Source organism: Salvelinus namaycush, chromosome 7, assembly GCF_016432855.1.
Source record: "Salvelinus namaycush isolate Seneca chromosome 7, SaNama_1.0, whole genome shotgun sequence".
NCBI classification, from domain to species: domain Eukaryota; kingdom Metazoa; phylum Chordata; class Actinopteri; order Salmoniformes; family Salmonidae; genus Salvelinus; species Salvelinus namaycush.
Window position 1 is genome coordinate 55,796,559 of NC_052313.1, and position 16,416 is coordinate 55,812,974.

Below are 16,416 nucleotides of genomic sequence, written 5' to 3' on the forward strand. Positions count from 1 at the left end.
GACTTTCCATTTTCTTCGATCTTCTGTTTCCATGTCACAACAGGCTGATTAAAGGAGAATCAATCTCCCTCCAACCAGAAGTCCTCAGTATAATAATAAAACAGGAACTATTCACCTGGAAGAGATGTGGTCAACTGAGCTCCATTGACTGCATGTCAATTTCTGCATTGTAATGTCAGTTCTATGCAACTGACCTCTCTTCTCTGTATAGGTATGAAGCTGCCTGGACCGGATGACGGCGCTGCTATACAGACTGGCCATGCAGAAAAACTCCCTCTTTTTAGGTGAATGAGTGGCCCAGTCAGGATTACTTACTGCAAGGGTCTTAACCCGCCAACCAGCAGTACTCCATCTCAGAGGCTAAAAACAGACACGGAGACACACTTAACAAGGCCTTATTAGATTACTAGTGATCCTCTGCTGAATGTGTTTAAATAAGTCACAAGCTCCCAGGTATTCAGTGCTAACCCAGTGACAAGAGACGGCCGTCTTTGCTTGGACTGTGCCAAGCAAGGTTGTCCTTGTGGGCAGCCGTGTCGGTGTCTGTCAGCTGCTCAGTAGTCAGTGTAGATCCTGTGGGGCAGTCAGCAGCTACATCTGGCTACTGGGTCGCTGATGGCTACCATGTTCTTCGTGTCTCAAATATTGTGCATGTATCAATTACATGTACTGTGATTGATTTAGTATAGCTTGTATTCTAAATTTACGTTCAGTGTGCTGGTAGGTTGTTGACCTGGCATACAGTGTAGAATTCTGTGTGGGTGATTCTACAGCTACATTGTCTGCTGGGTTTTAGGCCCTACTCAAATAACTCACTCAATCTCACGGTAAGTATTTTCTCCCAATTCAGAGACCGTGTGACAATGCTTTTGTATCATCAAATAAATACAAGTTATAGAAGTATTGTTGTGATTTCTAATGCGTTAATGAGGTCCGCTGTATTTGGATTGGGCCCGGTTGTCTAGAAAGTACAATATTTTACTGGGATCCTTTGTTCACCGTGGCCTTGAAATGTACATTATGTCGTACATTATGTCTTAGAAGTTGCAGCACAAAATAAATGAATGCAAAACAATTCATTATTTCTGCAGACATACTGTACATATGTCTGCACTGGTGAAAGTAATTACATCCATGGATTATTTGACAATTGTGTTTAATGACTCGTCATAAAACATTCTTCAAAACAATAAAACAATTTTAAATGTCAGTTTCTGTACAACGCTTGCTAAGCAGTTTTATTTATATATAGAAAATGTACGAGGAGTTGTGTTAAAATGACAACTCCTTCAAATTTAATGGCAGGTACTCTGGAAAAAAATAACAGCATTCCATCAACAAATATTTTCAAGCAATAAATATGTATTTATAAATAGTGTAAATTTACATCAAGATTAGAAACATAACAAAAATCACAAATCAAACTTTAATCCTTAAAAAGGAGAAGTTAGCTCTTCTTTTTTTTTAACAACCAAATCTGTATTTTGATGTAAATGGCATGTTATAGAAGTCCACATTTTTATGCGATTTCACTTGTTTGAAAAACTTAACACAACCAGCGAATCATTTCCTCATCCTGGTTGTGCAGTATGGGGGCCCTGAAAAAACGTGAAGCAGGTCTTTGAAATTGTGTCATGCCGCAATACTATATTCCATTTTGTGCGTCTCAAGACGTTTCCCATATCCAGCTGTTTCATTCTCCGTGTAGACTGCTGTTACAGGTAACTGCCAAAATAAAGGAAACACCAACATAAAGTGTCTTAATAGGGTGTTGGGACAACAAGAGCTGCCAGAACAGCTTCAATGCACCTTGGCATAGATTCAACAAGCGTCTGGAACTTCCTGTGTGGAAGCATCTCCTTTCAATACTTTGTATCCCTCATTTACGCAAGTGTTTTGGCTGTGACCTGTAGAATGGACGGAGGTATCGCTTGAGTCGCAACAAAATGGAATATAACATTGCGGATAAAGCTCAGAATGACAACGTCATCTGTCCACTATCTAAAGACCTGCATCACTGCTGAGCGTTTCCGTTTCAAAAAGGACATATTGGGGTGTTTTTGGAGCCTTTGTTCATTTTCCAGAGCCCACATACTGCACAACGAAGATGAAGGAATTCAATCGCTGGTTGCGGTAAGTTTCTCAAATCCAAGTGAAATTGCAAAAAACTGTCTGGACCCTTCAATAACATGCCATTTACATCAAAAATATATTTGGTTATAAAAAAAAAAGCTAAATTCTCCTTTAGGTCAATGTGCAACCCATTTTTCTTTGTGACTTGGCTATTGATTTCACCCAACATTTTTGCTCTTTTTTTAAATCTAATAAACAACCAAAAACTGAACGTCATAGCTCCAAAATAACAAAGATAAAACATAAAAGCTGTAAAAAAAAAAAGAAAGGATAATCACCTAAACTCTTCACATTACAATTTTTTTGTAGATTTTGCCATCCAAAGAGTCTTAAAATTACTATCTACCATAGAAAAAGACCAGTTAGGCTAGTGCTCCTTAGAGGGAAGGAAAACACCTGGAGAATTCAGGAAAACAAAGGGATCACATCTCAGCCTGTTAACAGAATAAAAAAAAAAGAGAACAGGTTGTCCAGTCAGTAGTCTTTTAGGGTGGTGTTGCCAGTTGTGACAGATACAATATCTACAAAACATCTTCACTCAATAATAATTCCCACCCCTTTCCCAAATGTTTTTGGATTAAGTCCTCCATTAAAAAGAGCTGAACCATTGTTACAAGGAGGGGAGTCCTGTGTTGGGAAGTGCGCTCTCTGGCGCCCCCCAGGGGGAAGAGGGGGGTTGACACGGCGCACTTGACAGGTTGCATAGACACACGCAGCCGCTGCTGCCTCCAGCCGTCGCTGTGGAGAACAGCCATACGGGGAGACTGTCTCGACTTTCCTGAATATCAGAAATGGTCCATTTTTCCTTTGAAATGAAAGTTCCTGTAATGCTTGGTCGCCCCACAGAAGCCGAAGGGATGTCTAATGTCAAGATGAAGATGAATGCAGAGGGGCCTGGTGAGAAAAAGGGGGAGAGTTCAATACCGATTCAACGCATGAAACAGGAAACAAAATAAGGTATTTTTTAGAATTCCATTTAATGAAATGCACATGGAACTCACGATACAAACACTGGCCAGTATACCAATCAAATGAGGAAGTAGTCCTTTAACAGGATCTATGTACATCCCAACAATGTCAATAGAGCCAAATCAAAGTGTGACTTACTAGTGTGAACTGGTCGTAGACCTGCATGAGATCATCCATCCGGTGTTTTTCTACAACCACAAAGTTGTCCAGCTCGGCGCTGCCTTTCCGGGCACAGTCCTGGCAGTGAACCACATACTGCTTCTGCTTCCTGGAGAGGAGCTCGCTCCGCACAAACAGCAGGTTAAACACCTCCACCTTGAACACAGTCAACCAACACACACCAGTCAGTAACGCAGTCAACCAACACACATCAGTAACTAGGGATGGGCATGCGTAATAGAGTAGTGGACCTGAGGTGAAAACTCCACCCTGAAGCTGTTCAGTCATATCCCTGTAAGCCGGGGGAGGGTTCTACTGAGCTGTAGGGAATTGGTGTAAGGTCATACCAAGGACCATCTAGCTATTTCATTTAGAATTTTAACACCCCTCGAAGTACATACTACCGTTCAACAGTTTGTGGTCACTTAAATTCCCTTGTTTTCACTTAAAATATACATGAAATGAGTTGCAAAATGAATAGGAAATAGTCAAGATGTTGACAAGGTTATAAATAATGATTTTTAATTGAAATAACTGTCCTTCAAACTTTGCTTTCGTCAAAGAATCCTCCATTTTCAGACCTTTGGCATTCTATTTGTCAATTTGTTGAGGTAATCTGAGATTTCAGCCCATGCTTCCTGAAGCACCTCCCACAAATTAGATTGGCTTGATGGGCACTTCTTACGTACCATACGGTCAAGCTGCTCCCACAACAGCTCAATAGGGTTGAGATCCGGTGACTTTGCTGGCTACACCATTATAGACAGAATACCAGCTGACTGCTTCTTCCCTAAATTGTTCTTGCATAGTTTGTAGCTGTGCTTTAGGTCATTATTCTGTTGTAGGAGGAAATTGGCTCCAATTAAGCGCAGTCAACAGGGTATGGCATGGCGTTGCAAAATGGAGAGAGTCTTCCTTCTTCAAGATCCCTTCAACCCTGTACAAAGCTTTACCACCACCAAAGCACCCCCAGACCATCAGTTTGCCTTCACCATGCTTGAGATGGCATCAAGCACTCCTACAGCATCTTCATGTTTTCTGCGTCTCACAAATTTTCTTCTTTGTGATCCGAACACCTCAAATTTAGATTTGTCTGTCCATAATACTTTGTCCAATCTTCCTGTGTCCAGTGTGTGTTCTTTTGCCCATCTTAATATTTTTGTTTTATTGGCTAGTCTGAGATCTGGCTTTTTCTTTGCTACTCTGCCTAGAAGGCCAGCATCCCGGAGTCACCTCTTCACTGTTGACATTGAGACTGGTGTTTTGCGGGTACTATTTAATGAAGCTACCAGTTGAGGACTTGAGGCGTCTTTCTCAAACTAGACACTAATGTACTTGTCCTCTTGTTCAGTTGTGCACCGGGGCCTCCCACTCCTCTTTCTATTCTGGTTAGAGCCAGTTCTGTGAAGGGAGTAGTACACAGCGTTGTACGAGATCTTCAGTTTCTTGGCAATTTCTCGCATGGAAAAAACATTTCTCAGAACAAGAATAGACTGACGAGTTTCAGAAGAAGTTCTTTGTTTCTTGCCATTTTGAGCCTGTAATTGAAACCACAAATGCTGATATTCCAGACACTCAACTAGTCTAAAGAAGGCCAGTTTTATACAACAGTTTTCAGCTGTGCTAACACAAATGGGAAAAGGGTTTCCTAATGATCAATTAGCCTTTAAAAATTATAAACTTGGATTAGCTAACAACGTGCCATTGGAACACAGGAGTGATGGTTGCTGATAATGGGCCTCTATGTAGATATTCCATAAAAAAAAAAAAAAAGTAGTTTCCAGCTACAAAAGTCATTTACAACATTAACAATGTCTACACTGTATTTCTGATCAATTTGATGTTATTTTTTATTTTTTTTAAAGGCAAAAATGTGTTGCTTTTCTTTCAAAAACATGGACCTTTCTAAGTGACCCCGGTAGAGTGAGAGCGCGATAGATATATAGCCCATACAAACACAATGAATAACAGATTCACTACATGGAACAGTTCCCAAAAATAAACCCAATGAAGTTTGTTCTGTAGTGTCTGTCCTATATCTGAGATATAAGATCAGTCAACAATTAAAAAATAAAAATAAATTTAAACCTTTATTTTTGGCACTAAACTGTCTCCATATATACTTCCATTCATTTTTTCAACTGGTACCGGGGCACATTCAGTCAAGTCTTGTGAGGCCTGTGGGCATCCTAGAGCAAAACCTTTCCACAGAGGGGTCATATTAGTGTGTAGCCCAAACAGATGGGCTACAGACAGACGTTGGCATAATCGGCTGTACAGACTTCAGACGAGTCAAGGTGCTTTTGGGGTCCGAAAAGCAAAACGGAGAACACCATGTTTGTGAGTCTTATCTTTCCATATAGGGGCTGTGTCCCGCAAACAAAAATGTGCTTAAGGTTAGGCATAAGGTTAACAGTGTGGTTAGGGATAAAGGTTTAAAATAAGAGATTTTATGAAACTAAATGATGACTTTGTGGCTGTGATAACTAACTAATGACAACCCTACCTTGCAAACTGCTAGAATTGGTTATTCAACACTATCACCCCCTAAACATAGACAGGTTCCACACTAAAAACATGACTTTGATAAAGACATTTATCAGAATCATTAAGCCTAGGCCTATTCACCAAACAGATGTCCTGGCCATAATTCATCCCCATGCAGTGTTCAATGGAGAACTATTAACCCATTAAAAACATTCCAAAGAACAGGCATAATAACTAAATAGAACTTCTGTATATCCAAAAGGTTTGGGTCTGTAACCCTGAACTGGCAAAATTGAGCCCCGTTTAAAATGATCCCTGAGAATAACTGTTCCAGACGCAAGACGCAATTCACACTATTCTGTTCTATTTTATTCTGTTAAATACATTATTTTTAACTATAAAATACACATGGCCAAACAAGTCAGTTCATCAAATTTCTGCCCTGCTTGGGCTGCCCTGGTCAACTGTAAGTGCTGTTATTGTGAAGTGGAAACATTTTGGAGCAACAACGGCTCCGCTGCGAAGTGGTAGGCCACACAAGCTCAGAATGGGACCGCCGTGTGCTGTAGCTCGTAAAAATCGTCTGTTGCCGGTTGCTCACTACCAACTTCCAAATGGCCTCTGGGAGCTACGTTAGCATCTGTTCATCTGGAGCTTCATGAAATGGGTTTCCATGGCTGAGGAGATGCACACAAGCCTAAGATGACCATGCGCAATGCCAAGCATCGGCTAGAGTGGTGTAAAGCTAGCCGCCACTGGACTCTGGAGCAGTGGAAACACGTTCTCTGGAGTGATAAATCACGCTTCACCATCTGGCAGTCTGACGGACAAATCTGGGTTTGGCGGATGCCAGGAGAACGCTACCTCCCCGAATGCATAGTGCCAACTGTAAAGTTTGGTGGCGGAGGTATAACGGTCTGGGGTTGTTTTTCCATGGTTCGGGCTAGGCCCCTTAGTTCAAGTGAAGGGAAATCTTAATGCTACAGTATACAGTGACATTCTAGACGATTCTATGCTTCCAACTTTGTGCCAACAGTTTGGGGAACGCCCTTTCCTGTTTCAACATGACAATGCCCCCATGCACAAAGCGAGATCCATACAGAAATGGTTTGTCGAGATCGGTGTGGAAGAACTTGATAGGCCTGCACAGAGCCCTGACCTCAACCCAATCGAACACCTTTGGGATTAATTGGAACACCGACTGCGAGCCAGGCCTAATCGCCTGATCTCACTGAGGCTCATGGCTGAATGGAAGCAACTCCATATTAATGCCCATGATTTTGGAATGAGATAGCCGATGAGCAGGCGTCCACATACTTTTGGCCATGTAGTGTAGGTGTCTTGACTTTGATAAGCGCGCGGGAAAGAAGAGTCTTGTCTGCTAAATTAACAAAACAAGGCTATGCCATTCTACAAGCAAGCGCCACATTGCTGAGGTTACTACTTTTTCGAAGACTGTGTTCCATGATATAATATAACCTGTTGATATTACAGTTAACAAACTCATCTTAAATGGCACTTGGTTTTTTTATTCACTGAATAAATATAAGGCAATTTAGCAATTAGGATTCGTTATCTGTAATGGTTATGTTATTAGGAATTGTTGTTCACTGTTTGCAAATAGATAAATGTGCTTTTTCCCCATTTGAGTACTCAAAAAAAATATGAACAGTCAAAACATGTAAAATGTCCATTCCTATCTGTAATACAATCAAACCAACACACGCACACACGTCAGTAACAGTCAACCAACACACACACTGAAGTCAAAAACTGTCATTTACTCAGTCGTCAACACATAATCCTGTCAGTTACTCATATGATAGTCATGGTCTGTAGTCAATTTCTCAGTCGTCAACCAGAACATTACTGTCAGTTACTCAAAACAAACGTATCAATAGTGACAATGTAACGACTGTGTGGGGTAGCAGCTTGGGTAAGGGACTAGGGGTTGAAATGGGCCGGAGCCCCTGACGTACCTCACAGATGGTGCAGTAGTGCGCAGGCTCATCCCTGTTCCTGCCCTGCAGTACCGTCTCCTTCCCTGCCGCGGCTAGAGCCTCCTTCACCGACTGACACTGCTTCAGCGTCCTCAGCAGGCAGTACCTACATCAAACACACCATGACATTAAAAGAAACTCAGACACCTACACGTTTTAAGGTTACGTTTTCCAGCAGCCACGTCATCAAAATGCACGTCATCATCCAATCTGAAGCCCCGTCTCTCCAGGGATGCAAACTGCTGAAGGCACAAAAAGGTAACAAATCCCTGCTAAGGGGAAATGCAGGTTAACTAATTAAACAACAAAAGAACATGATCAGTCTCTGTGTGTAAAATAAGTGGTTAATGTGAACCTAACACAGCAAAAAAATGTAAGGAAAGCAATGCAATATTATTTGTTGCCTAGACTTTACTGCAAACGACACTCGAAGTCTTGAGGGAAAAAAACAATACACTAATATTGCAGTTAGCCATGACAGCCTTTATAATAGAACGCTTGTGAGCACACACACACCTAAATATTGCACGTGGGGAAAAAACTATGTAGAAATAGAATGAAACAGGCATACTATTTTTGCTCTAATATAGTGGCCAGTCTAGTAGACGTCGATCAAGGTCACAAGGCTACATTTGTACAAAAATAACGTTCACTGAGTAAAAAATGTAATATTACCCCCTCACTCACAAAAGTTTTACTGTCAAATTCAACACAACAAAAGCAATATCTTTGGGTTACACTGCACGTTATTACATTGTACACGTTCTGCCTGTGGACATCTGTTCTACAATGTACCAGCAGAGCATGATACTCTTTGTTGACATAATTGACCTCTTTCAGGCAGAGAGTACACCTGGCATACCTCTTTTTATCCACTGCAAGGAGTTATGTACCAGTTAATACTACAGCGAATTGGTTAGGTTACTAACGTTAGCTCATCTGATGTAACGTTATCTAGCTAGCTATCGGACTTCATCAGGCAGAACATTTTCAAAACAAACTCAATTATTTGATCAGTTAAGTTGGCTAATGTTGCTCAACATTTTTCTGGCTAGCTAACGGAGAAGTCGATCCAGCTACCACAGCAAGATATTTAATAATGCTTACAATTCTTGATCCACCACACTTCTCCCTCACCTCAAAAACTTTCCAAACGCCAGCTGTTTTTCAGTTTTGCTCACCCCGTCTCCGTGGTCAAACTTCTCACCTACCTCTTCGTTATCGTTCAGGGATGCGCTACTGTAACTGGCAAACTGCCTTTGCACCCTACTGCTGTCTTTCCAGAGCGCGCGCTGATTCTGTAACTAGCAAATTGATCATCTCTTCTCTCTTCAGTCGCGTGCTGCGCTGCATTCTGTTGTTATGTGAATGATTGGCTGAGCCTTGGATACAGCCAGTATTGCGCCTAACGCACATCACTCGTTCGCTTACAGCCAGTAGTGATCCAAAGCACCCCCCCCCTCATCGGATCTACACGAATCACATAGGTCACCTATTTTGGCGTATTTCGCAGAGAGGAAACTAGTTTGCATCCCTGTCACTCTCCACCCCTCATGACAGAGTGGACACACAGTTCTAACATGTGGCAGGAGAGATGCTCACAGTGTGAAAATAAACTGTAAAATACGGTGACTTACTTGATCATCTGGAAGAGCTTGTGGTCGGACACCTTGATGTTGCGGGCCATGTTCCAGGAGAGGTGCACCATGGGTACATGGGACTTGACGCTCTGGAGCTTGTTCCACTCGTAACGCTCCACGGCCAGCTTGTACTGGTGGGCTGTGGATGTTGTGAAATTAATTACAACACTTTACAGGTCTAGAAACAGCTGACAAACTGATTCTGGAGTCAACTATCACTTTAAGAGATAATATCCATGTATTAAATTGTATTCATAAATACATGTCTTTTTAAAATTACTAAGTGTTTTTACAGTAACTGAAGGCGCAAGTAAAAGCTGCATCAGAGGCTTACCACTGAGGGGTCCTACGTTCCAGGCGATGTTGTTGCACCAGCCGATGGCCTGGACCCAGTGGACGGTGCCCGTGTTGAGCCACACCAGGTCCCCCGGCCGCTGGATGAACCGGTAGACAGGCACATCTGCCTCATACAGGTCCTCCAGGTTAGGCCACCACGAACCCATCAGGAAGTTGATGTTGTTTCTGATGGAGAGCGAGGGGGAGGAAAAGAGCGAGGGGGAGGAAAAGAGCGAGGGGGAGGAAAAGAGCGAGGGGGAGGAAAAGAGCGAGGGGGAGGAAAAGAGCGAGGGGGAGGAAAAGAGCGAGGGGGAGGAAAAGAGCGAGGGGGAGGAAAAGAGCGAGGGGGAGTATTTATTTTCAGTCTTTTCTCATTTCTGTAAGAGATGTGGAATTAGGACTCGCATTAAAGACCATCTAATTTCAGTATTTTCTGTCTTCTGGGCCATTCCTTTGTCTGTATTTAAAATCAGAATAGTTTTGTTGTGGAAGGCCAGAGAGAAGAGATGGGTTAGTTAGATCTCCCTTGTTTCATTAATGCCCTCATTCCTGGATTCAATTCAGCTCCTTTCCTTCCTTTCACTCAATATCTCCCTGAATCACTCCTTTTTCATTCAGACAGTTTGCTCTTCGTGTTCAAAGCGAGGCACAAAAGAAGCCAACCCTCACCTTGACACCCCATCTGATGTCGTTCCTTCTTTTGTATATATTATTTTCTCGCAGACCCCCCCCCCCATTTCTCATTCACTGACAACATCACTATTGTGTAATGTATTATCACTAGCCTCTATGGTTGTTAGGTCCTTACTTTTCACAGAAGTTGCTCATCACTCCCCAGTAGGGTTCTGGGACAGCAAACCACTCACAGTCCCCAGGGCCGATGTTGATGTTGACAGAGCAGAAGTTATTGTGTTCCTGATGACCTGGACCACGGAGATAAAGCAAGACCGAGTTAGAACTGTATTATTTAACTTTTTGGGCGACCCCCAAAAAATAAATCACAGAGAAATATATGTCATTTATATGTCATTCTCACTGAATGCAAGTCTAGAACGCGCTAGGTCTGTTATGTGAGACATTTCCATGCTTCCCATTCTTAACTTATGTTTTTGCCTCTTACTTTCAGTTTTGTACACCAGCTTTAAAATAGCTGAAAATACAATATTCTTGGTTATGGAAAATATCATTTCACAGCGGTTTAATGATTCTCTACACTGTATTTGCTTGTCTTGGCACACAGTGAATTAGGCAAACTATTAGAATTTCAACCAGGAAATGGTAGAGGGATTTCTGTATAGTGCATCTTTAACAATCTGGTCTTTGTAACTCGTAAGTATCAATATAAAAAAAATCACTAGAAACTGCAACAGCTTGTCCTATAAAATTGTATCTCTGTACCGTGCTCTTGCCGGTACAGAGTGTGTGTGTGCGCGTGCGCATCTACCTGGTATCCTGCTGCCGGGGACCTTCATGTAGAGCTGGACAGTGTTCATGCCCAGGATGGTGTGTCCTACGTGGCTGAGCAGATTGCCAGCAGACACCACCCTGGCGAATGCAGGCAGCTTACTCAGCTCCTGCAGCTGTAGCTTCCACCTGGGGGACGAGGAGAAAGGGGGTGTGTTCAGAGGAGGCAATGGGGTTTAGCAAAATTTTGCAACGTGTGACCAATGCCATGTCTGACCACACAAACACGTACTTTCTTTCGTCCGACACGTCGATGTTGGTCCCAAATTTGATGTGCTTTAGGGGACCCCTCCTTTTGCGTGCCGCACTGAACACAGCAGGAAGAAATTATGATTAGAAAAAGGTTCAAAGGTTGTGAATATATCAGTGAGAAATCCTGACAGGTGTGTGTTGCTCACCTCTCTGCTGATGCTGGTTCAGTGTCTGAGGGCTCCTTCAACGCCTTCTTCTCATTCTCCTCCTGAGAGTAAAGAGGATCCCATTCAAAAAGACACCGAGCATTGGGAAACAGGTCTGTGTGTGTGTCAGGGTTTCCGTTAGCCTACAATTGACGGATATTGCCACCCCAAAAAAAGAAAAGACGATAAATAAAACAGCTGCCGGCCAAAATAAATCCCATGACAAAATGTTGCCATTTATTTTGATGGAAATACATTTTTACCGTCATGCTTATTGGTCTGTAGATTTGAATAATTTTGTTAGCCATCGTGTATCTTATTTATCCAACAACTATCACATGCACACAGAGCCTATTTTGAGTGAGATTTCCTCAGCTGGTTGCTGCTGGAGTAAAACATGTGATTTTATCAGCCCATTCAACGCACAACAATTTCTAAATGCAATCGCATGTTAACAGTTTTAGTAAATTATTAAAAAGAGCTACTATTTGTATTTTTCAACTGGTAGTTGAAGCGCGCCTCCCATTCACCATTCAAGTGCAGGTCAACAGGCTGTCAAGCACGTCACCCACCACTTTACAATGTGAGCTGGAGGCAATATGCATTTTGAAAACATACTTAAAAATGTTTGAAACCTGAATGTTTATTTCAATAATAAAGTTGTTTCTCAAAACCATTGTCACATGGTTAATCAAAAATCGGAATTAAAATGATACAAATCTAAAAGTGAAGTCAACTAAGGTGAGATCACCAGCCTGCCATATGGACACTGATACCCCGTGATCCATTGGCAGCTAAAGAAATGACTATAACGTCCATTGCTCTTTCACACCGAGGATTGGTGATTATCGAGGGGGAGATTGTCAGAAAGATTGATCAAAATCACTTACTGCAAGGAACTACAGTATAGTTTTAATGTATTATCATTCACAGTGGATGTTAAAAACAACGGCAGCAGGACAGGTACGTCTATGCATCCTCAGGCGAGTGCTCCCTCAACATTATCAGGACAGAGAAACCAGACATGCTCACATGGAGGACTCCAAACAAAACAGAATTAAAAACATTTACAAATCTCGTAATTGTTTACGAAATAAACCAAAACTCGTTTCTCACAAGTGTAGCAGGTTGTGAACTCTGCAAACAACGTTCCCACTCTTGAGAATGGTAAATGACTCATTAATACAAGCTAGGGCTGGGCTATATGACAATATACACTGCTCAAAAAAATAAAGGGAACACTTAAACAACACAATGTAACTCCAAGTCAATCACACTTCTGTGAAATCAAACTGTCCACTTAGGAAGCAACACTGATTGACAATAAATTTCACATGCACAGACAGGCCAGTACATACGCAGACGTGGAGGAGGCCGTAGGAGGGCAACAACCCAGCAGCAGGACCGCTACCTCCGCCTTTGTGCAAGGAGGTGCACTGCCAGAGCCCTGCAAAATGACCTCCAGCAGGCCACAAATGTGCATGTGTCAGCATATGGTCTCACAAGGGGTCTGAGGATCTCATCTCGGTACCTATTGGCAGTCAGGCTACCTCTGGCGAGCACATGGAGGGCTGTGCGGCCCCACAAAGAAATGCCACCCCACACCATGACTGACCCATCGCCAAACCGGTCATGCTGGAGGATGTTGCAGGCAGCAGAACGTTCTCCACGGCGTCTCCAGACTCTGTCACGTCTGTCACATGTGCTCATGTGCTCAGTGTGAACCTGCTTTCATCTGTGAAGAGCACAGGGCGCCAGTGGCGAATTTGCCAATCTTGGTGTTCTCTGGCAAATGCCAAAAGTCCTGCACGGTGTTGGGCTGTAAGCACAACCCCCACCTGTGGACGTCGGGCCCTCATACCACCCTCATGGAGTCTGTTTCTGACCGTTTGAGCAGACACATGCACATTTGTGGCCTGCTGGAGGTCATTTTGCAGGGCTCTGGCAGTGCTCCTCCTTGCACAAAGGCGGAGGTAGCGGTCCTGCTGCTGGGTTGTTGCCCTCCTACAGCCTCCTCCACGTCTCCTGATGTACTGGCCTGTCTCCTGGTAGCGCCTCCATGCTCTGGACACTACGCTGACAGACACAGCAAATCTTCTTGCCACAGCTCGCATTGATGTGCCATCCTGGATGAGCTGCACTACCTGAGCCACTTGTGTGGGTTGTAGACTCCGTCTCATGCTACCACTAGAGTGAAAGCACCGCCAGCCTTCAAAAGTGACCAAAACATCAGCCAGGAAGCATAGGAACTGAGAAGTGGTCTGTGGTCACCACCTGCAGAACCACTCCTTTATTGGGGGTGTCTTGCTAATTGCCTATAATTTCCACCTTTTGTCTATTCCATTTGCACAACAGCATGTGAAATTTATTGTCAATCAGTGTTGCTTCCTAAGTGGACAGTTTGATTTCACAGAAGTGTGATTGACTTGGAGTTACATTGTGTTGTTTAAGTGTTCCCTTTATTTTTTTGAGCAGTGTATATCGTGTGACAATAGAAAACCGTCTATCGTTTCATATTGTGCTCTATCGTTTAGTCACAAATCACTGTTTACGGCAATATTTTTTGTCAATTGGACGACGCTTTGCGTCGTGTGGAAGGAAATTTGCAACACAAACAAACATGGAAGAGAGTGAATGTGATGAATGTGATCGAGCACGGAGACACGGAGCTCGTACCTAAAAGAGGGTCAACGTTGGTCGCATGGACGTGGTTTGGGTATGAAAAGTCTGACACGGACCAGAAAACCATCCAACGCAAAATATGCCGCAGGACGGTCCCGACAAGAGGCTCAAACACCACTAACCTCTTACCACCTACGCAAGAATCATGTGAAACAGTACAGAGAGAGTCTACGGATGAGACCCCAAAAACTTTCTCTAAATTGAATTTACAGAAAATGTGCTATATCGTGATATGTATTGTTATCGGGATATGACATTTTGGCAATATCGCCCAGCCCTAATACACGCAATACCATAAAACAATGTTACCAAATGACAGGGATTAACAGTACATTGACTACTGGTGATGGCATATCACTGCAGAGAATGCCAAGAGTGTGCACAGCTGTCATCAAGGCAAAGGGTGGTTACTTAGAAGAATCTCAAATATATTTTGATTTGTTAAACACTTTTTTGGTTACTACATGATTCCATATGTGTTATTTCATAGTTTTGATGTCTTCACTATTATTCTACAATGTTGAAAACTGTCAAATTAAAAACCCTTGAATGAGTAGATGTTGCCAAACTTTTGACTGGTACTGTATGTAATGGGGAATTGCAAAAAAAAAAAAAAAAGTCAAATATTCACACAATGAATGCGTAAGATTTGGCGGGAAACAGCCGAGTCATTCTGGAGAGCGACTTGCCTCTATCTTCGCCACACACCCCTCCCCTTCTTCTTGTCTAAACATTTAAAATTATACTCAATACACATTATCTTCATATTTGAGATGTTTTTCTACTGACAGCCACAACTGAGGCTCATTGCCACGCGCGTTGCCCACATTACAGGCTCCCGAATAGGCATAGGCCTAGAAGCTTATGATTTGAAACAATCAGATATTTTTGTCAAAATATGCTAATGATCCTCGGTCCCTCTGTGGCTAAGTCATGCTTTCTGGTGAAGCATTTTGAATGATTACAGACAGGTGTCATTATTACATGTATTTCCATTTACTTCCCTATTGGACCCACCACTATGCCATCTATCTATTGGTTTTCAGATCAACTTTCTTTAGTTGTCCAGAAGCCAAGGCACCATCCTAGTCATATTAACAACCCATCCTAGTTGTTGCCTCTAGATCCCCTCCCTTTCTAAGTTTCTAACAGAGATTTTCATCGGTCACATATGGAACTGCTACCAGGTGACCTGTTTAGAATGGTGTTTCCCAACAAATTCCATTTTGGCAAATGTTTGAAAATTATGTTTTATTGTCTGCTTCATTACAGGAGTTGCATGTTCTGTTAAGCTGCATTACCATAATCTACATGTGATTTCTGTCATTCTGAGCACCGTGGGTGGATGCCTTAATGGACTACGCACCCAATGCATATGGATCCGGTAAATTTAAATCTTTCCATTCACGTTCTCCAGCGCCACATTTTCCTAACGGAAACCCTGTGTGTGTATGCATCTCCCTCTACTAACCCGTAGTGACTCCTGGAAGGAGGCAGCCTGGTACTGGGCGTATTTGGCGATGGTGGTGTGAGCTCGGCCGCTCTCGCAGCGCCACATCTTCTTGGTGCCACTCAGGTCCCAGTTCTCGTCAGCGGGCTGAGACAGCTGGGTACGACACTCAACCAGATGGTCTGGGTTAGCCTCCACTAGGGTCTTAGTAGAGAACAGACCCAGGTCTGAGAGAGGGGAAAAGAGGTAGGAGATGGTTATTAAAAAGAGAGCGAGAGAAAGAGTGAAGGGGTGGAAGCGGGCACTCACTCAAATAAAGGACATGGAAACCAGCTAATGCTCAAGCTGCATTGGGGCTTGCATAAGTGCAACATCAAAGTTAATGGTCGACACCAAGGACTCCTTCATGGGGCATTTCTCAATTGAATTGGTTCAACTCCTGCGTCCTCTCTCGCCTCCTTTCAAAAAAGGTCAAAGGTAATTGAGGAGAGGGAGGATTTTAAAGCTCTTTGAAGGAATCAGGTAGGATACTCATAACCATTTATTTTATTTAACTAGGCAAGTCAGTTAAGAACAAATTCTTATTTACAATGACAGCCTACCCCAGCCAAACCCTAACCCGCTGGGCCCTACGGGACTCCCAATCACGGCCGGTCATGGTCAGCCTGGAATCGAACCAGGGTCTGTAGTGACGCCTC

General features: G+C 42.9%; 1 protein-coding gene across 4 annotated transcripts in view; it reads right to left on the reverse strand.

Moving 5' to 3' along the window:
• Positions 1-1,139: 1,139 nt before the first annotated feature.
• LOC120051481 (lysine-specific demethylase 6A-like) overlaps positions 1,140-16,416 on the reverse strand; it is a 46,064-nt gene continuing 30,787 nt past the window's right edge. For 2 of the 4 annotated variants that reach the window (XM_038998371.1, XM_038998369.1), the window contains 10 exons: positions 15,740-15,945; positions 11,587-11,648; positions 11,421-11,495; positions 11,169-11,317; positions 10,533-10,647; positions 9,723-9,910; positions 9,386-9,527; positions 7,728-7,854; positions 3,241-3,417; positions 1,140-3,027 (listed from right to left, as the gene is read on the reverse strand). In XM_038998371.1, coding sequence (XP_038854299.1) covers positions 3,001-3,027; positions 3,241-3,417; positions 7,728-7,854; positions 9,386-9,527; positions 9,723-9,910; positions 10,533-10,647; positions 11,169-11,317; positions 11,421-11,495; positions 11,587-11,648; positions 15,740-15,945 — 1,268 coding nt within the window. In that variant the 3' untranslated portion in view covers positions 1,140-3,000. Of the gene's footprint in view, positions 3,028-3,240; positions 3,418-7,727; positions 7,855-9,385; positions 9,528-9,722; positions 9,911-10,532; positions 10,648-11,168; positions 11,318-11,420; positions 11,496-11,586; positions 11,730-15,739; positions 15,946-16,416 lie in introns of all 4 variants that reach the window. The other 2 variants (XM_038998370.1, XM_038998368.1) reach the window with 1 other exon arrangement.